Source organism: Abramis brama, assembly GCF_963993115.1.
Source record: "Abramis brama genome assembly, chromosome: 20".
Taxonomy (NCBI): Eukaryota; Metazoa; Chordata; class Actinopteri; order Cypriniformes; family Leuciscidae; genus Abramis; species Abramis brama.
The window spans coordinates 26,911,584-26,931,005 of NC_139982.1; the positions used below are offsets into that span (position 1 = coordinate 26,911,584).

A 19,422-nucleotide genomic window follows, 5' to 3' on the forward strand; every position below is an offset into this window, starting at 1 on the left:
AACAAAAACAGTCATATTGTGAAATATTATTACAATTTAAAACAGCTGTTTTCTATGTGAATATACAGTAAAGTGTAATTTATTCCTGTGATCAAAGCTGAATTTTCAGCATTACTCCAGTCTTCAGTGTCACATGATCCTTCAGAAATCATGATGATTTGATGCTCAAGAAACATTTATGATTATTATCAATGTTAAAAAAAGTTTTTTACATTTTTATTTCATGATGCTATGATGAATAGAAAGTTCAAAAGAACAGCATTTATCTGAAATGGAAAGCTTTTGTAACATTAAACACTACCCTTCAAAAGTTTGAGGTCAGTAAGAATTTTAATTATATTTTTGGGGGAAATAAATAAAATAAATCAATACTTTTATTCATCAAGGATGAGTTAAACTGATCAAAAGTTACAGTAAAGACATTTATAATGTTAGAAAATATTCTATTTTAAATAAATGCTGTTCTTTTGAACTTTCTATTCATCAAAGAATTTAAAAACAAAAAATTGTACACAACTGTTTTCAACATTGAAAATAATAAAGAATGTTTTTTGAGCATAAAATCAGCATATTAGAATGATTTCTGAAGGATCATGTGACACTGAAGACTGGAGTAATGATGTTGAAAATTCAGCTTTGATCACAGGAATAAATTACATTTTACAATATATTCAAATAGAAAACAGTCATTTTAAATTGTCATAATATTTCACAATAATACTGTTTTTTTATTGTTTTTTATCAAATAAATGCAGCCTTGGTGATCAGAAGAAACTTCTTTTAAAAACATAAAAAATCTTACCGATCTGAAACTTTTGACCAGTAGTGTATATATATATATAAAAAGATATATATACACACATATGTGTGTATGTGTGTTCACATATATATATATATATATATATATATATATATATATATATATATATATATATATATGTATGTATGTATGTGTGTGTATGTGTATACGTACGTACGCACACACACACTGTGAATGTATGTGGAATCGACTAAAAATGCTGTTATGCTGCCAGGCCAGTAGTTAGTGGTCACTTTGTAAAGAAACACTATGCGCCTATAGACATGGTGTGTCAGTTTTCACAAATTCACGTTTTTTTTTTAGTTTACACGATAACAATACAAACTTGCACTTTTAAAACATTTTTTTAAAAATTTGCATTTTCAGTTCCCCAAAAAAACAAAATGCATTTCATTTAGTTGAAAACGGTAGCATGTAAATGGCCTTTTTTTGCTTTTATTGTAATAGTGGTGACACCAGAGGCTGAACCACAGTGACCATAGGAATACATCACGTGTTGCTGTGTCGTCATGGCAACAGCTAAACGGCACAGGAAAGAAAAGCTCTGCTCTCTCCGGCAAGGTGGGCTCACCGGAAACCCCTAAAAATGGTTACTTCCTGTTGCTTGCTTTCTGCCACAGAGCTGAGATCAGTTTAGCCATAGTCTTACGAATACATGCGAGACAGCGGCCTCTGGTCCCAGTTCGTTGTAAAGGAGCAACATAACACGATGAAAATATAATTTAACATAAAACATTTTAATTGACGATGAATTCATTCGTTCAGTCAGGAGCCCTTAAAACATTTAACACCAATGAAGATCTCAAACTAACAGCTTCCAAAGATGTTTTCCTTAGAAACTGAAAAACACCCCTGATGGTGTCAAGAACAAGGCATTTATGTAACAAATTCATCTTGTAAAGATAAGTAGTGCTGGAAAGTAAAGAAATATTTAAAACGTGAACTTCCCAAAACTGAGAGCATAGTCAATTAAAAAGCTTTTTTTTCCCCAACAAAATCAACAAAAATATTTAAATCAATTTAGAGGGGTCATAATATACATTATCATTTCACCTGAGGTTCACTTTATAATGTTAGTAACATTTCATCTTTCTTTTTTATACATTTTGCGCTCTCTCTGACACTTAATTAGGTCTGTTTGCAGCATTTAGTCAATAAAAGTTTTTAATTTAATAAAAGTCTCTTCACAAAGCTGCAACAGATTTTTGTTTTGTTTTTTTGCAACAGCTCAAATTAACATTTTACTCAAAAGCTCAGGGGTCTTCTAAAAATAAATATCTGTCTCTCATTTCAAATGTTGGGATCTTTAACAGGATAAATTTACTTGAAAAGCAATAGCATAAAATATTGAGACTTGACAGACTCTATCTTGAATAGACTTTTATCTTGCTGCACTATCAAATACAGTTTCACTTGTATTAATGATATATGCAGTAATGCTTAAAGGGATAGTTCACCCAATTTTTTTTATTTTGTCATCACTTACTCACCCTCATGTTGTTCCAAACCTGTATGAGTTTCTTTCTTCTGCTGAACACAAAATAAGATATTTTAAAGAATGCCAGTAACCAGACAGGTGACAGTAGCCACTGACTTCCATAGTATGAAGAAGAAAAAAATACTATGGAAGTCAATGGGGCCCATCAACTGTCTGGTTACTGGCATTCTTTAAAATATCTTCTTTTGTGTTCAACAACATGAACAACATGAGGGTAAGTGATGACAATTAACATTTTTGGGTGAACTATCCCTTTAAGTAAATTCCTCTTGTTTTAAGGATTTCCTTGATATTTTAAGAGGAAAATTAATAATGCGATTGTTTTTGCAGCGAATAGCACTGAGAAGCAAGTTTTAGGTTCAGAAAGTTACAATATATTTTCATTTTTAAAAAATAAAATCGGTTCCTTATGATAAGACCCCTTTAAATCAATTTAAAGATAACAGAATGGATACTCAGAATTTGAAATGAGCGCAATTAAAGGGCCAGTCTCCAATTACAGTGACGGCCAAGGAAATAATTGAAGTATAAAAACACATCCAAGAATAACAACACCTTCCTATACTGCTGCGGTGACTCTCCACAATTCTGTTTCAATCTCTAATTACAGGGTTTGCAGTGGTGCCGTTTCTGCAATAACAGACTTTGTCTTTAAACTGTACATAAGGTGAACATATCATTCATTAAAAAAGTATTTGTTTTGTAACTTGTTTCTACCAACTGTCACTCTATTTCCTGGCTTTTTCTAGCAGGTCTGTGAAAACATCCAATTGCGTTGGGTCCTTTCCGGGAGCTAGCTCAGGCTTGTGCTTCTCCAGCCAATCAGACGAGCGGATCTGCTGCCGCAGAGTACCAATCAGAGAGTCCAGACTCTCGGAGCGGATGTCGGATTGGCCATTTAGAATCACAAAGCTCTCATCAGCCAATGAGACGGGCTCTGCCTTAATGTGCACAGTGTCATGTTTGGTTTGAACGCTTGAGTTCTTGAGTGTTTGTTCTTTGCACTCATCTATTGTCTTAGCGTCTTCCCTCCTCGCTGTCCCGCCGCCGTCATCCCGTTTGTCTGTCGTCCGTTGTGTTTCAGGTATCAAAGAGTCCTGAAGCTCTTCTAATGCGTTTTTAATCCTCTGCACACCTGAAGAACAGTGATGTGAGAAGAATTAATGCCAATGTCAGATAGTTTGGGTTAAGCTATGCCACTTATTTAAATTGCTGCACAACACTTTTTGCACTTTGATAAATTAGGAAATGGGTTTTTATTCAGAATATTTTGAAGTCAAAACCGATTTTTAATCAATCTGCAATATTATTTTTTAAATAATAGGAGTATTTGTCATAGTATTTCCTGCTTTGGAGGCAAAACTTAGTCACAAGTTTAGTCCCTGGCACAGTTTACCCCAAACCCTGTGAAACACTTTACCCCACAGGATACCTTCTTATCTTTGAAATAAAAAGGTCTTAAAAAAGGTCAACAGATAAATAAAAATATACTAATAAAACAAAAAGGAACAAATAAAGCAAAGCATGCAATGACTGTGGCAACTTTAACCATAGAAAGGATAACTATGACAAAGGTATCGCTTTCCTTTTTCATGAATATATGATGTACCCGAAGAATGAAAGCTGTGTCAAATACTTGAATATTTATATGAGCAATATAATGCCCATAGTCATGCGAAATGTCTTCATATCTATATCAGCAAGCATAAATTTGCATGAAAATACTGTTTCATTGAAATAATTAAACACTACTTTCATATATATTGTCTTTCAATAATCCAAGCACTTTTTAAGAACCTCTTCAAAAATATGGCTATTTTCAAGGGTTTCCCAGGACTTAAATTTCAAAAAGTCAAAGTACTTCAAGCACCTTGTACGAACCCTGTTATTTAATCATTTTATCATTATTAATATTAATAAATAAAAAGGTCACATAAAAAAAAAAAAAAAAGCAAATTAGTGACACAGCTTACCCACTGACACATCTTACCCCACTCCGCCAAACTACATATGCAAACTGCATATGCATAAGTCGCACGGGTATATTTGTAGCAATAGCCAACAATACATTGTAAGGGTCGAAATTATCGATTTTTCTTTTAGGCCAAAAATCATTAGGATATTAAGTAAAGATCATGATCCATGAAGATATTTTATAAATTTCCTACCGTAAATATATAAAACATTTATTTTTGGGAGTGAATGCAGCACAATCACGAACATAAATGGACAATTTTAAAGGCGATTTTCTCAATGTTTAGATTTTTGCACCCTCAGATTCCAGAATCCAGAAAAGTCAGATCGGTCAAATATTGTCATATCCTAACAAACCATAAATCAATGGAAAGATTATTTATTCAGCTATTTATTCACCATGTGACTGGTTTTGTGGTCCAGGGTCACATATAAGATACTACAAGACCGGAACTAAAATGGAAAAGAGATTGATCAACAAACCTAGCTGTAGTTTGTGCTGTTGATCAGTGAAGATGATTCTGAACCAGCCTGGAGACCCACAGCTGAAGGCCTGACCGCAGCTCAGCAGAACCCTGTGCTTGAGGAAACACCTCCACACAGACAGCTCCTCAGCAAACGTCTTTTCCTTCAGAAACTGCACAAACATCACACACAAACTTGTTGAACTTTAAAGAGTTTAGATGCAGACATCTGTTCTAAAGGTGCTGTGAGAGGTTATTCTGTAGTGTAAACGCCCCCAGTGACCTCACCTTGTTCAAGTCTGCCCAGATGAAGAATCCCCCTCCCCTGTGCAGGAAAGGTATGTCCAGTTTCTTCAGCTCTTCCGTCAGGAAGATGTGAGCCTCTCTTAGCCTGCGTCGGTTCTCCGGGAGGAACTCACTATTCAGCCAGTCTGGAAACAGCAAGAAAACTCCCTTAGTTATTTGCTGTTGTGAACGAATCATTCTTTTGAGTCTAAATGATTTGTTCATGAATTAGGCTCTTATGGTTCTTGAGTTCAACTCAATGACTCAAATTGCCCACTGGAAGGAAAGATTATTAGGAAATAATGTGTGATATTTTGGCATATCCATGGACTTAGAAGGCTTTTAAATGTAGTCATATAGACCATTTTAATTATACTTGTATGGTGCATTTTGGAAGCTTGAAGGCTAACATTTTAAAATGTAATTCATTCCTGTTTCAAAGCTGAATTTTCAGCATCATTACTACTCTAGTCTTCAGTGTCACATGATCCTTCAGAAATCATTCTAATATGCTGATAGAGAGACAATTTTCAAACTTTTGCCAGTAGTGTAGATACTCTGAGTAAGAATTAAGCCAAGTATGGGGACATTTTGGAATTCCACAACAGCATAAAAATCTTTTTAATATAGAAAAAGAGAGCCCTTGCATTTAGCACAAAGGGTTTAGTCCATAAAAGCATGGTGAAAAAAAAAAAAAAACAGAAACAGTACTATCCTTTTGACATAATGTGATTTGGGACACACTAATACTAATCTTGCATAATAGACAGAAAAGAAAATATGGGAACTGTGAATCGGGAAAATGTTAAAGCAAGGAAAACAATGTGTGTACCTCTATCTCGGAAAAGCTGGGCCATCTGGTATTGTGTGAGTCCCGGGACTCCGTGGAAGGCGCCCAGCTGATCCAGGGCCTGTACCAAATCTCTGTTCTCCGAGTGGACCACACCAACTCGCATCCCTGCCATTGCAAAGTCCTATATTTGTACATAACAGAAAGTCTGAATGCAGTGCTGCAATGCCAAGAATCCGAGGAAAGGCTTTTCTGACAGTTCAAATTACCTTACTGACGCCCCACATAACATGGGTTCTCTGGGGATCTGGCAACCTGTGGAAACATTGGTGTAGTTTGTGATGATTAATACAAACACACTCACACGCACCCTGAATAAAAGCAGCCATTTCAGTAAAGATTAAAATAATCATTAAAATTTTAATTTGGACAACATTTTCATTTATGGGTTAAGTACACTTTTAAGTGGTTTGACTTGAATTCATTAAAATATTCAATTTAACTTGACACCTAATGATGCATACTTCAATTTAAGCAAAGGGCATATCAGATAAAAATATGCAAGACTAGGTAAATTAGAATAAACAAAACACAGAAATAATAGAGAGTTTATGTGCATGTCTCTCACCCGTCCAAGCTGAGAACGCTGTGAAAAGTGTCTGTCTCGCTGAACACAGAGAGCATGTAAATCTCATCTATGATCACATGAAGCTGGTGCCTGGAGCATGTGAGAGAGAAACAATGCGTAAATGAGTGCAGTTGAGGCTAGAAATTAACATTCATATGACATGCGTGAGCACAAATGCAATTTCTCATCAATAATGTGCAACTTAATGAAGCATATGAAAACATTTGGAAAACAATGTGTGATCAGAGACCCAGTTAGTTAGCCAACCAAAAAATTAAAATAGATTTTTTTTTACTCGTTCACTCGTCCTCATGTTGTTCGAAACCTTCAAAGAAGTTTTGATGAATGCCGTTTTACATACTACAAAAATATAAAGTGACTAGAGCAGCACCCTGCTCTCACTATTCGCTTTCATTATATGGACAAAGAACAGCATAAGCATTCTTAAAAACAGCTGTTGCGTTACACAAAAGTAAGTCTAAGTTTGGAATAAGGGTGAATAATATATGATCATTTTCAAATTTGGAATCACTATCCCTTCAATATTTTTATATTGACAAAATTTCACTGGCTTCCAGATATCAAAGATCTGAATCTGAATGAAACGCTAAGCGCCGGTTTCACAGACAGGGCTTATATTAAGCCAGGATTAGGCCTTAGTTCAATTAGGGCATTTAAGTAGCTTTAAAGGGGACCTATTATGCAAAATTCACTTTTGTATGGTGTTTGGACATAAATGTGTGTTGGCAGTGTGTGTACACAACCACCCTACAGTGATAAAAATCCACTCACTCCTTTTTTTTAAATCCCCATAAATCATAAGCAGTCTCTCCAAACGACCCGTTTTCAGAATGTGGCTTTAGTGACATCACTAAAGCCACAGGCCCCGCCCCCGAGTGTTGACTGACACTGCCGTTATAACTTAGACCCGCCCTGATCGAGTTCACTGCGAGTTGTACACATCAGCCATTGCTGCAGCAATGCACTCACGAGAAGCGTCGAAGCATCTCCCAAGCGTTGAAGGTGTTGTAGCTGGATGTATTCATTCACATAGCTCTCTCTATTTACTCTTGAAATCTGCCAGCCACTGAAGATGAGGTGGATTCATTTTGTTTTCAAAGAAAATGCTCCCTCAACTCTACAGAAATTTATGTAAATTACTTATGCACTTCGTATACTGTTTACTCAGCTCTAACAGTGATTTTCTGAAGAAAAACTGATGCTTCATCTTTTGTGTGACATACAGTAAACTTTATTAAACTCATCAGTATATTTTGTGTCATCATTCAGACAATTCAGATCGTCAGACGGAGTCCTACAGCAGGCTTGCATTAATAGTGTATACAAGCAATGCCAAATAGGTTATAATCGTAATTAAACTAAACTATACCTGTTCCAACATATATTCTCTGACTCTGTAGGCATTTTTATGGTCAAAATGAACACCATTACTGTGACTGTCTGTTTTATTATTATCATCTTCCCTGTTCTGGCTCTGATCGCGGCTGCTTAGGCTCCGCCCCCCGTGCCGTGAACCAGCAGCTCATTAGCATTAAAGGAGAAGCACTAAAACAGTGCGTTTTTCACAGACCCCAAAAATGATGATTTAAACGTGCTGTAAATAAAATTCTGTTGGGTATTTTGAGCTAAAACTTCACATACACACTCCGGGGACATCAGAGACTTATTTTACATCTTGTGAAAAGGGGCATAATTGGTCCCCTTTAATAAACGTACCTTAGAAAAAACATTATTGGTTTGCATCTTAAGACAAAACAATGACACTGACATATTTTAAGATATGTCAGTGCATGTTGCTTTCAGTTAAAACAGCTCGAAAATGCATTTTAGTCTGGGACTAGCTTAAGCTGTGAAACCAGGGGTAAGTGTGTTCGACTTGAAGCGGCGCTGTGCAGGCCAATCGGTGTATGACATCAAAGCACTGTTAAGGGCGATTAGAGAGCCGACGGCTCCATATGCTTTCGAATCATTCTCACTGAACTTTGATGTCATACACCGATTGATCTGTGCAGCGCCGCTTCAAGTCAAACACACGTAACTGTTTTAGTTCAATGCTTGTGAGAAACTGTTTGAACTCACATTTTGGCAAATTGTAGAAAGCTGGTCATCTCTTCAGCCGAGTACACTTCTCCAAGTGGATTCTGGGGGTTTAACAGGATAAGGGCTTTGATGTTCAATCCCTATATAAAGAAAATAAAATTTTAAGAGATCCATACATTGAGTTTTAAGTGAGTACAAGTATCTTTAAGTTAAAGTGTCTTCATTATGTATTTGAAAGGCTCCTAACTGTGTTATGGAGGTCGCCAACAATAGGTTTCAATACATTAAAGGTAAAAAAACACTTGAATTTTCTCATAATAAACATTGCACATCACCGTCATTGTTCGAAGATTCAGTCTCTATATATCCCTCCTTTCTGAGAGCCTACTCTGCTCTTATTGGTCAGACGACCCAGTCTGTAGTGAACTTGTGATTGGTCTACCGTTTACAATGAGTGTCGAAAACGAAACGGCGATTACCATATCTGAAGTTCACCACTGGATCTTCCTCAGCACTTGATACACAATGATACAAACCGTAACGACGGTGTCAATTCCAACGCAAGTCCTCATCCGCAGTGCTAAAAATGACCTTCTCGACATGTTGACAACACAAACCTAACTCTTCCAGGCTTCAGCTACAACTACAGTGTTTGAGGGTCAAAGTAGACGTTGTTCACAGGTAGCCAATGAGGACCACAGGCTGGCATTATGCAAATTTGTTACATTGTTACATACGTTTGTAACAGCAAGAGAGACTGGAATTGCTGACGACTCGTTTCAGCAGTTCAGAATCTATTCTTTCTTTTGGGAGACAATAAATGTATTTATCGTGCACTTTGCAGACCTTTTACATTCACAAACAGCTACATTACACACTGCATGAAAGGTAATATTAAAAAACGCATAATAGGAGCACTTTAAATAAAATAACCTCTTTTTTGGCATCTTTAAGGGAGTTCTCCAGTTTCTCAACAGTTAGCTGGAAAGGTCTGACATCACTTCCTGTGAGCTGCACAAACACAAAAATATACAAATAGAAAGATAAACAGAATAGCCACACAAAACAAAAATAAAATGGAAAACCACTGTAACATGTCAGTGTTACATTATTAAATCTTACACCTGAGCTTTCGCTAAGCACCTGATTATAAAGTGGCACATGGTGTAGTACGACACTGCTGTACAAGCCTACGTCCTCCGTTATAACACCATAGAAGGGCGACGGGATGAGAATGGCATCTGTAAAACAAGCACAAAAAAAAGAAAAAGAAAAATGTCCTTCAATTTGTATATGTGAGGCTAAAACACAGATGCGTGTTTGAGATTGATGCACTGGTAAAGAAAATCACTGAAATGGAGAAGTTGAATTCGGCTGAGAAAAATAGACTGTACAAGTACTTTCTGCATGAAGATATCTTACACAGGAAAGTTAAAAGACTGCAGTGAGTAATGCACAAGACAGGAAACGCATCAGCAATCGGTCATGTCACTGATGGTTATCAACCTAATTGAATCTATTTGAACCAAATTGAACAATTACTGTCTAACCTGCCAAATACAAGAGCTGAAAATTGATTTAGAGTTGTTCCCTGTGTCCCCTGTGGTTGGCTGATGCTTTTTTCGAGTTAGAAGCAGAAACTGATGTGTAAAATTCCCAGATAACTCAACACAGATTCAGTTCACATAATATAACAAACAAAAGAAGAAATCAAAGAAGCTCAAAGTCCAAGATCCATTGAGAAAATGTTACTTTACATGAGAATCTTCAGTAAAACATTTTCTCGATGGATCTTGGACTTTGAACTTGTTTGGTGTGTGCATTCCTTCTTTTGTTTTTTTATATCAGTAAACCAAGCACACATTATCAGGTAATATTTTCAGACACATATGGTCACTTATTTGGTTTAATTTTGCTCAATTTTGATTTCAATGTTTACACAATTACTAAAAAAGCTAAAAAAAAAAAATATATATATATAATAAAAGTCAATATTTTCTCAAATCAATCCACTACTCTGTAAATACTGTAGAAATTGTTTATCCATATCCAATGATTTATATATATTTTGAAACACAAAGGAGAACTAACATTTTGTTAGTTCAAAGCAGCCAATGCTACTGGTCTATGCTAGTCATTTCAAAATGGCTAAATATGAACTGATTAATTAGTCTGGCCAATATACCCTACCATTCAAAAGTTTGGAGTCCGTATGATTTAAAAAAAAAAAAAAATTAATACTTATATTCAGCAAAATGCTTTAAATTGTTTAAAAGTGACAGTAAAGACCTTTATAATGTTACAAAAGATTTCTATTTTAAATAAAATCTGATATTTTGGACTTTCTGAATCCTGAAAAACAAATATTTAGCAAATATTTTTTCAACATTGATAATAAGAAATGTTTCTTGAGCAGCAAATCAGCATTTAGTGTGATTTCTGAAGGAACATGTGACACTGAAGACTGGAGTAATGATGCTGAAAAAGCAGCATTTTCAGCAATTCATAGTAAGTATGAGATTGAGAAGTATTCTGTAGTGATCAGATGGTCTCATACCTCCTGGGTCGCAGAGCGTTGCTGCTAAAGCCGAGAACAGAGACCCACAACCGTTCATAACAACAACCTGCAAAAAAACAAAGAAAATAAGCATGTGGACTGGATTTATCTTTCTAAAGAAAGAGGAAAACTAACAGAAATAACACAGATGGTTTAATAATATCCTGCTGATGTGTGCAAAAGCAGAAAAACTCACATTCTCTGGTTTTAGAGGTTTGGGAGAATGGCAGTAGTCTGACAGGAACTTAGCAACTTCCTCTCGAAGGCTTTGGGGGAAAAGAATTCAGACACGAACTTTAATACTGTGAAATAAAAACCTAAGCACTTGATTTCAAGGAATTTTAGTTCCTACACAGTTATGGGTAATGTAAACTTACAAACTGTGGCCTTTCCAATCGTGGTATTGTAAGAAAGCAGGGTCAATGTGAAGCATGTCAGGTCGCATCAGCTGTCGGAGAAACCAAGAATCACAATGTGCAACAAACATTGAAAAGTGATATCCAGGCAGTGTGACAATTCTTTATATTTTTGTGCATGCAACGATTTTTGAAAGGCTTTCTTTTTGTAACACTTTATTATTCTTCTGAAGACAATGCAAGTGGCACTTGCATGTCCACAACTTAATAGAGTGGTTGCTAGGACATTGGTATGCTGTTGCTAAGGTGCTCTGAGTGGCATTTAGCTTGTTTTTATTCATGGTATGAGGTTGCTATAGGGCTCTGAGAGATATTCGGTTGCTAGGGTGTTTTGGGTGGTTGCTCACTGTCTAAAATAGCACATCCTCAAGACTCCATGATATTGTGATATATAGCTCACATTCTTTTTCTAAAGTAAGGGAGTGCTTACATAACACGGCTGTGTCTGAAATCGCCCCCGTAGCCTTAAATGGTGCACTATTTGAGGAGACAGCCATTTGTAGTGGTGTCCAAAACCAAGTGAACATGGACGTAAAGTGGACGTTATTGAGTGCACTCGTTCAATCCCACAATGCACCACCAAAACTGATGTACGTTCAACAGCTAGAGAATACCCATAATGCACTGTGAGAGTCGTGCCGTGTTAATTCCATGTCTGACCATCCGCAGCTGAATCATCCATTCATTATCCAAACTGCTGGTCCAATGTGGCTACAGCGTCATATCATACAGGCATAATCCCTACTTAATTATTACATTGCTTAATTAAGGTTTATTTAGTTTCCATGACAGAGTTAAAGATAACTCTTTTCATTACTACTGGGGCTACTAGTTTGCGAAGTTTCAATTGATTATTAAACAGCAAGCACAAACTACGCAAAACTTCAGCCCTTCAAACACACTCATTATCTGAATTCACTCACTCATTTACATTCACTCCCTCAAGTGAACTATATAAGTGGACTAATGTAGGGAACAGTGAACAGGGAACTAATGAAAAGGATCTTTGCTAATGAATGCAAAACAAGTAAATCACATCTCTTACCCTTTTCTGTAGGAGGTCAAAGCATAGCTTGTTTTCACTGGTTCCCAAGTTTATAATGCCCTGAAATAAATAGTATAAAAAAACACAGCAAATTACCACACAGCAGAAGCAAGATAAACACACACACACACACACACACACACACACAAAGTGTATTAAAATGAGAAAAACCACAGATTTTCAGTTGAATTTCCTAGAAGTCCCAAGAGACTTGTGGCCACTGCGTTAACCAAAGCAGTGCCTTAAAACCAAGACTTGCGTTATACAAGGCTTATAATATCAGAACAAGCGAGAACTCTCAGACAGAGACCGAACTAAGCAAGTGACTACAGATGGGTAGTTGACATGAAATGCAGTAATTTGTCTCAATAATCTCTAATATAAGCAGATTTTATGAAATCATTAAATCAGATATTACATGGAATATTATCCTGTAATTGGAATATGTCAAACTGCAAGATGATTTAAAATGAACTAGTTAAAGAAAAAGATTATTAAAAATTGTACAAAAAGGCCAGGCACAGAAATGTTCACTTTTCATATGTTCATTTTGAAAATATGAAATGTTCAGTTAATTTAAACTAGGTATAGCCCCTCCTAACTAACTCTTATACATTACTATGATTTACTACCATGAGGGCCTGCACTGTGAAGTAAAATGGTTTTTTTTTTTTTAACTGATGGTGTATGTCTGGATTTGGAAAAATAAAATATACATTTTATACCTTTATATACTTACACAACATTCAAAAGTGTGGGGTTTGCAAGACATTATAAATGTCTTTAATAAATTTAATGCATCACTGCTGAATACAATATATATATATATATATATATATATATATATATATATATATATATATATATATATATATATAATATATCTTACTGCCCCTAAACTTTTGAAGGGTAATGTATACATACTACCCTATCTATCTATCCATCTATCTATCTATCTATCTATCTATCTATCTAACTGATAACTTATCACATCTAACATAAAAGTTATATTACATATTTACAAACTTTTATGTTAGATGATTTGACAGCACATACATATATAGACTATGACATGAGAAACTTTCCCTAAATTGTAAGGCTGATAATATGATTTGTAATGCAAATAAAAATGCATTAACTTTAAATGTAAACTTGCAACATTTTCATTAAATTGTGAAAACACTGATAATGAATAATAATAATAATAAAAAAGTGGTACTGTTTCCAGGGAGACTAACATGAGGGTTTGAATTCTCGTCGTATTTGTTGTCATGATACTGGTTGTAGCCTTCCCGCAGGATTCCCTGGTGCAGCCGCATGCTGTTGCCACGGCGAGACAGGTACGGGCTGTAGTGGGGTGTTTGATCACCCCAAAGCATGTTGGGTACAGCTTTGGCACTGTTGGGTATCAAGGTTTGTGAGGAGCTGGGCACAGGGGGCATTTCCCTGCTGGTGATGGCGCTCTGGTCTTCCGTCCCACGTGCCGAGCTCAGGACTCTGGTTAACATGGACATAAGACGAAACTCATGTTCTCTCTCTTGCTTCGCTCGTCTCTCCTCCTGCTGCTCCCTCCGTTCCTCAGCCCGCGCCTCCTGCCGCATCCGGGCCTCCTCCAGAGCGAGGAAACGCTCTTCTGCTGTCTGCTGCCAGCTTAGATACCCAGCCATAGCGCTTGATAACCCCCCATCTGCCCCGCGAAGCACCCGCCGACGCTTCCTCTGATGGAACGATCCGGAAACCCCTTCCTGTTCACCATGGCTGCCTCCGTCTCTCATCGCCATGGGAGCAGTTGCCGGGGATACACCTGCACCGGAGGAGCCGGTCATGTTCTGGTCACTGCAATCTGTGGTGTGATATATATATAAAAAAATAAACATTAAATCAATCCTGTTTAAAGTAAAAAATGTAATAATAAAAAACTCATCAACTGATAACATAATTAAAGATTAAACAATCCTCTCAAAATTCTATAAAAACAACAGTTGGTGTGATAACATGCCAATGCTGTCGAGAACATCTGCGGTGCTGAAAGTAAGGCACTGGATAACAAACAGTGCCAAGAGCAGACACAACAATTCACTTGGCATAAACACTGCAATGCCTATGCACTGTTAAACCACACAGTCCGCCTAATTAAATATGGATTATCAGTTAAAACTGGTAGGTCAGGTGACAGGTCCATAGATATGTATACGTAGATGCCACATTCGAACACTCCAGATACATCAGCGTGTGTCACTCACAATGAAAATCAATAATGCCACAACATTTCACAGGTGAGAATGTGTTGGGTTTGTGTTATTATATGCATTAACAATATTACAGATTTTTACTATGGTACTTATTAACGGATTTACTTTTACTATGGTAACTTTTTAATGTTGTGTGCTGCTGAAGTCTTTTGCAGATATAGATATTCATATTCCAAACCTCTAAGACTTTTGTTCATCTTCAGAACACAAAGGAAGAACTTTTTGATGAAATCTGAGCCAGTTCTGACAGCTACGCAACTACCAGTTTGATGCTTCAAAAAGTTAATAAAGAGATTGTAAAACTAATCTATATGAATAGAGCGGTTTAGTCCAAATTTTCTGAAGAGACTCGATTGCTATGATGAACAGATTGAATTTAAGCTTTTATTCACATTTAATTCATATGGATTAGTTTTACGATCTCGACTTTATGAATCAAAGTGGTAGTTGCATAGCTGTCAATGGAGGAACAGAAAGCTCTCAGATTTCATCAAAAATATCTTCATTTGTGCACCGAAGATGAACAAAAGTCTTACAGGTGTGAAACAACATGAGGGTGAGTTTAATGATGAAAGAATGTTCATGTTTGGGAGAACTATCCCTTTAAAAATCTTGATGTTTTTCAACTTATCAAGGCAAAAAAAGTTAATTAAATTGAACAAAAAAAATTCAAGTAACTATATAATGCTACAAAAAGATTTCCATTTCAAATAAATCTGGTTCTTTTTTTATACATTTCTCTGTTCATCAAATAATTCCACAAAAATATTAAGCTGCACAATCAATGTTCCAGCATTGATGATGCTGTTTCTTGAGCAGCAAATCAGAATACTAGAATGATTTCTGAAAAATCACATGACAAATTAAGCTGTCATCACAGGAAATTATTACATATTTAAAAAATATATATATAATAGAAAACAATTATTTTAAATTCTAATAATATTTCACAATATAACTCTATTACTAAATTTTTTTATCAAATGAATGCAGCCTTGTGAGCATAAACGTCTTTTTATCATTAATTAACAGAATAGAGTAGATTAGAATAGAATATTACAAACCAACTGGTAATAGTATTACATCACATGCACATGTCAGACCTACTGTCTCCTAAAATAACCCTTATTATTGAGTCACACTCCCATACACACTCATCTATATCTTTCTATCCATATAGGCAACAAGTGCGTGGGCCTGTATTGTGCAATATCTGTGTATATGTTCACTACATAATGCAGATGCTGTTTGGTTACTGTTGCACTGAAATCACTGACATTTGCATCCATAAACATCCATGTTTGTTTATCTATTCATCAACTGAAATCACTGACGTGACATGTGCATCCATATGCATCCATAAACATCCATGTTTGTTTATCTATTCATCAATTGATTGTGTATGATACCTGACGGGGAACAGATGACATGCGTGTTTCCCTGCTCTCCGTCCATCTCAGCCTGTTCGTCTGTGTTTGGACCAGCATTTTTGTGCTCAGCACCGGCTTCATCCTCCTCATCAACAGGTCCGAACTCGTAGAGCATCTCGGGAGGGCCCGCCGCTTCATCATCCGAGCTCATCACCTCCGTCTTGATCTCCAGGATTTCACCTGGTCTGGGCTGGTTAGTCTCTGACCCCTGCAGCCCGATCACCTGGTTCGCAACCGAACCGCTCCACAAGGGCAAAGTAGAACCCGAGGTTGCGGCCGATCGGTTACTCTGAGCCCTCTCCATCAGCTCGTAATACCTCGCGGATCTCAAAGTCTTCTGTTTGTACTCAAGCTTCAACTTTTTGATCTTCTCCCTGCATTGATCCCCGGTCCGGTTGATGCCCTTCTGCCGCAGAGTGCTGGCGATTCTGTTGAACACATGCTGGTTTCTGAGACAGGTTACCAGCTCGGTTTGGACCGGCACGTCCGACCAGATCTGCAGCAGCTCCAGTACCTCTGGTTCGGACCAGTTGCTGCCGCGTTCGTACTTTTTACCGTACACGTGAATCAAATGCATCGCAGCACTATAAATAAAGCTACAGTGTTATATTTATAGATTGCTGCAAATATGTCCACGCATTGGTATGGCACCGCCACCGCGTTTATGTGACTAAAAGCAAATGCATTAAAATATTAAAACTCCAGCGTGTGTTGCTGTAATCAATCATCTAGAACGAGCACTGGTCGCCTACTTTACCCAGACCGGAACCAGATTCCTTTACTTTCTAAAACAGTCTTGGTGCATTTTCAGCTCGATGCTTTTGTTCTTTTTTGAAACAAGTCCTGATACATCCGGGTTCACGGCACATGCGTGCTGTCCTTATTCCGGGATAAATTTGGACCGTGACAACAAAGAACGGCGCTGCGCATGCGCTGAAAGAGGCCCTTTGAGGAGACTCACTTGTTGCTCGGGCGCGCCATCTAGTGATTACATTAGCATTTTGAGCCACTGCGCGATACTTATTCACATTTACTTATTAGTGAGGTGGATTGACATTTGTTAATAATATTGTATTAGACAACAAACAAATTAACATATGTTATAATGACAATTAAATTATTTATTTAGTGCGTCTGGATATATTGATCATGCACAGTTGTATTTTATATTAAAGTTACAAAGATTAATGTTGTAATAAATGTAATGCTTATTGTTAGTTAATGTTTGTTAATTAATTAACTAATGGGACATATTACTGTAAAATATTGAAAGTTTTCTTATGGTGATTTTTATTATTGCAGTATTATTCCTACTAGACATACCTTCATTGTTGTGCCCCTGATATGATTGCCTGTGAAATATTTGTTTTCCCCTCCTATTTTCTAAAAGAGATTGAAAATGTGATGTAAATAAAGCATGGTTTAGTATTTGAGGGAGCTGCAGGGTTAAGACAAGGTAACCTGTGCAGCCATTTTCATTTCATTTAGATTATTTCATAACAATTAATATATATATATATATATATATATATATATATATATATATATATATATATATATTATTCATTATTTTCACTCCTAGCTTATATGAACTATAATAAGCCTGTATTTGCATTTATTCTTCATTTACATTTTTTTTGTGATAACTTTGGCAATAAAAAATAAATAAAAAAAAGTTTCAAAATAATAGTAATAAAAAAAGAGCTGCAGGGACTAATAAAATCAGCTTAGCAGGAGTAGAGCTGGGTCAGCGAAGAGAAATCCTTGAGTGAAATTCTGTTTTCATTTCGTGACTTGCATGCTACTGCTTTCGGAGTAAAAAAAATATTGGCAAAACTGTTAATCTAATTTATGTCTGTCAAAGTAAAAACGATGCTGGTGATTACACGTAGCCCTTGCTCCACATTGAGAAGGATCCAAATGTAATCTAATTCATTCACAGCAAAAAATAATAATAATTATGTTATCATTTACTTATACCCTTAAGTTTATGAATTTGACTTTCATTGTGTGGAAAAATACTCCATGAAAATTAACAGTTCCTAATATTCCCAACATATTTCCAAAGAAAATAAGTCTTGGAACAACATAAGGATGGGTAACAATTAAAATTTTTGGGTGAAATGTTTCTTTAAGAATTTCATTTCGACGCTAAAGTAACGTTAAATACATATTTGCTACTGCATTTGAAAGAGCTTTGCGATGAGGGAAAATAATAATTATTTTATTGAAACAGTGTGTCTGAATCCTGCAGATGGAGCCCAAGAATAGCAGACCACAAATAGTCCAGAAGCCTCATACCATGACGTACTTCCTGGGAATTGTAGGCCATTTGTGATTAGTAGAGATTTGTGTACGGATGTATCCCGTTATTTCCATAGAACAATAAAGCAGACGCGACCGATGACACATGACACCGGCACAGAGCTTTTCATTTTATTTGCAAACATTTAGATAATAAGTATAGCACGGAGATCTGCCAGACACAAGATTTATAAATAATTAAAATAAAGGAATAACGTTACATTTCAAGGAAGACGCGCGCACTGTTGAAAGTTTCATCGATCTGCGCGCGCTCGCCGCGTGATGCTGAGTTGAGTTCGCGGGGTGTCGCGGAACGACGCGAATACACTCCGTTATGGTTTCTCAGAGGATATACTTAACATTTCTGTCGTGAATGGAGTTCAGTCCGGAGCTGTAGAGAGAAATGTGAGCTCGTTACCGGATTCCGAGGCTGTGTTGAAGCGCAATGACAGCTCGGTCTGTGCTCGAGGAGGGGTCAACGGTCTCATTTCTGAGGTAAATGACAGTTCGTGCGTCGTCTTTATTTAATCTAATAACACCGGAAAACTGAGGTGAAGTTAACGGTAAGAAAGTTTTGATTTATTGAATTTCTGCCATGGTAAGCTTTTACGTTTTCGCCCAACTTCTGAGAGACATTTTTTACAATTTGAGCGAAATAATTGTGTGAGGTTTTTTAAACCCTTTTTATTCATTCGTACAGTATATTTTATTTGTGGGTTTTTTTTTTTTTTTTCGAATGGCAAGACAAATCGACCGTTAAGTTTTGCCTTAACATACACATTTTGTTAAACTGTATTATTTTGTAATGTCAAAAAAGGTGACTTAAAGAGATACTTCTCTCAAATGATAATTCGGTCATCCTACTCACCCGAAATAACGTTGTTCCAAACCAATAGCC

General features: G+C 36.4%; 2 protein-coding genes across 3 annotated transcripts in view; one reads left to right on the plus strand and one right to left on the minus strand.

The window, feature by feature from the left end:
- Nucleotides 1-1,536: 1,536 nt before the first annotated feature.
- On the minus strand, nt 1,537-17,093 carry accs (1-aminocyclopropane-1-carboxylate synthase homolog (Arabidopsis)(non-functional)). Its single transcript, XM_084095327.1, has 15 exons — nt 16,200-17,093; nt 13,777-14,381; nt 12,539-12,598; nt 11,455-11,525; nt 11,274-11,343; nt 11,078-11,144; nt 9,664-9,761; nt 9,454-9,531; nt 8,560-8,660; nt 6,460-6,549; nt 6,101-6,146; nt 5,874-6,015; nt 5,045-5,187; nt 4,776-4,929; nt 1,537-3,453 (listed from the first exon to the last, which is right to left on the minus strand). Exons 1-15 carry the CDS (start codon nt 16,795-16,797, stop codon nt 3,047-3,049), a joined length of 2,730 nt encoding a protein of 909 aa, XP_083951453.1. The 5' UTR covers nt 16,798-17,093; the 3' UTR covers nt 1,537-3,046.
- Nucleotides 17,094-18,550: 1,457 nt separating this feature from the next.
- Nucleotides 18,551-19,422, plus strand: part of furinb (furin (paired basic amino acid cleaving enzyme) b) — an 88,444-nt gene continuing 87,572 nt past the window's right edge. Inside the window, exon 1 of one of the 2 annotated variants that reach the window (XM_084095923.1) lies at nt 18,551-19,019. The gene's annotated coding sequence lies outside the window, so the exon portion shown is untranslated. Of the gene's footprint in view, nt 19,088-19,422 lie in introns of both variants that reach the window. The other variant, XM_084095924.1, reaches the window with a different exon arrangement.

Coding starts and splice junctions, on each gene's coding strand:
- accs (XM_084095327.1), bottom strand. CDS start 16,797: ATGCATTTGATTCACGTGTACGGTAAAAAGTACGAACGCGGCAGCAAC. Junction 4,930..5,044: donor TCTGGGCAGACTTGAACAAG/GTGAGGTCACTG, acceptor ATGTTTGTGCAG/TTTCTGAAGGAAAAGACGTT. Junction 3,454..4,775: donor ACAGCACAAACTACAGCTAG/GTTTGTTGATCA, acceptor ACTGTTCTTCAG/GTGTGCAGAGGATTAAAAAC.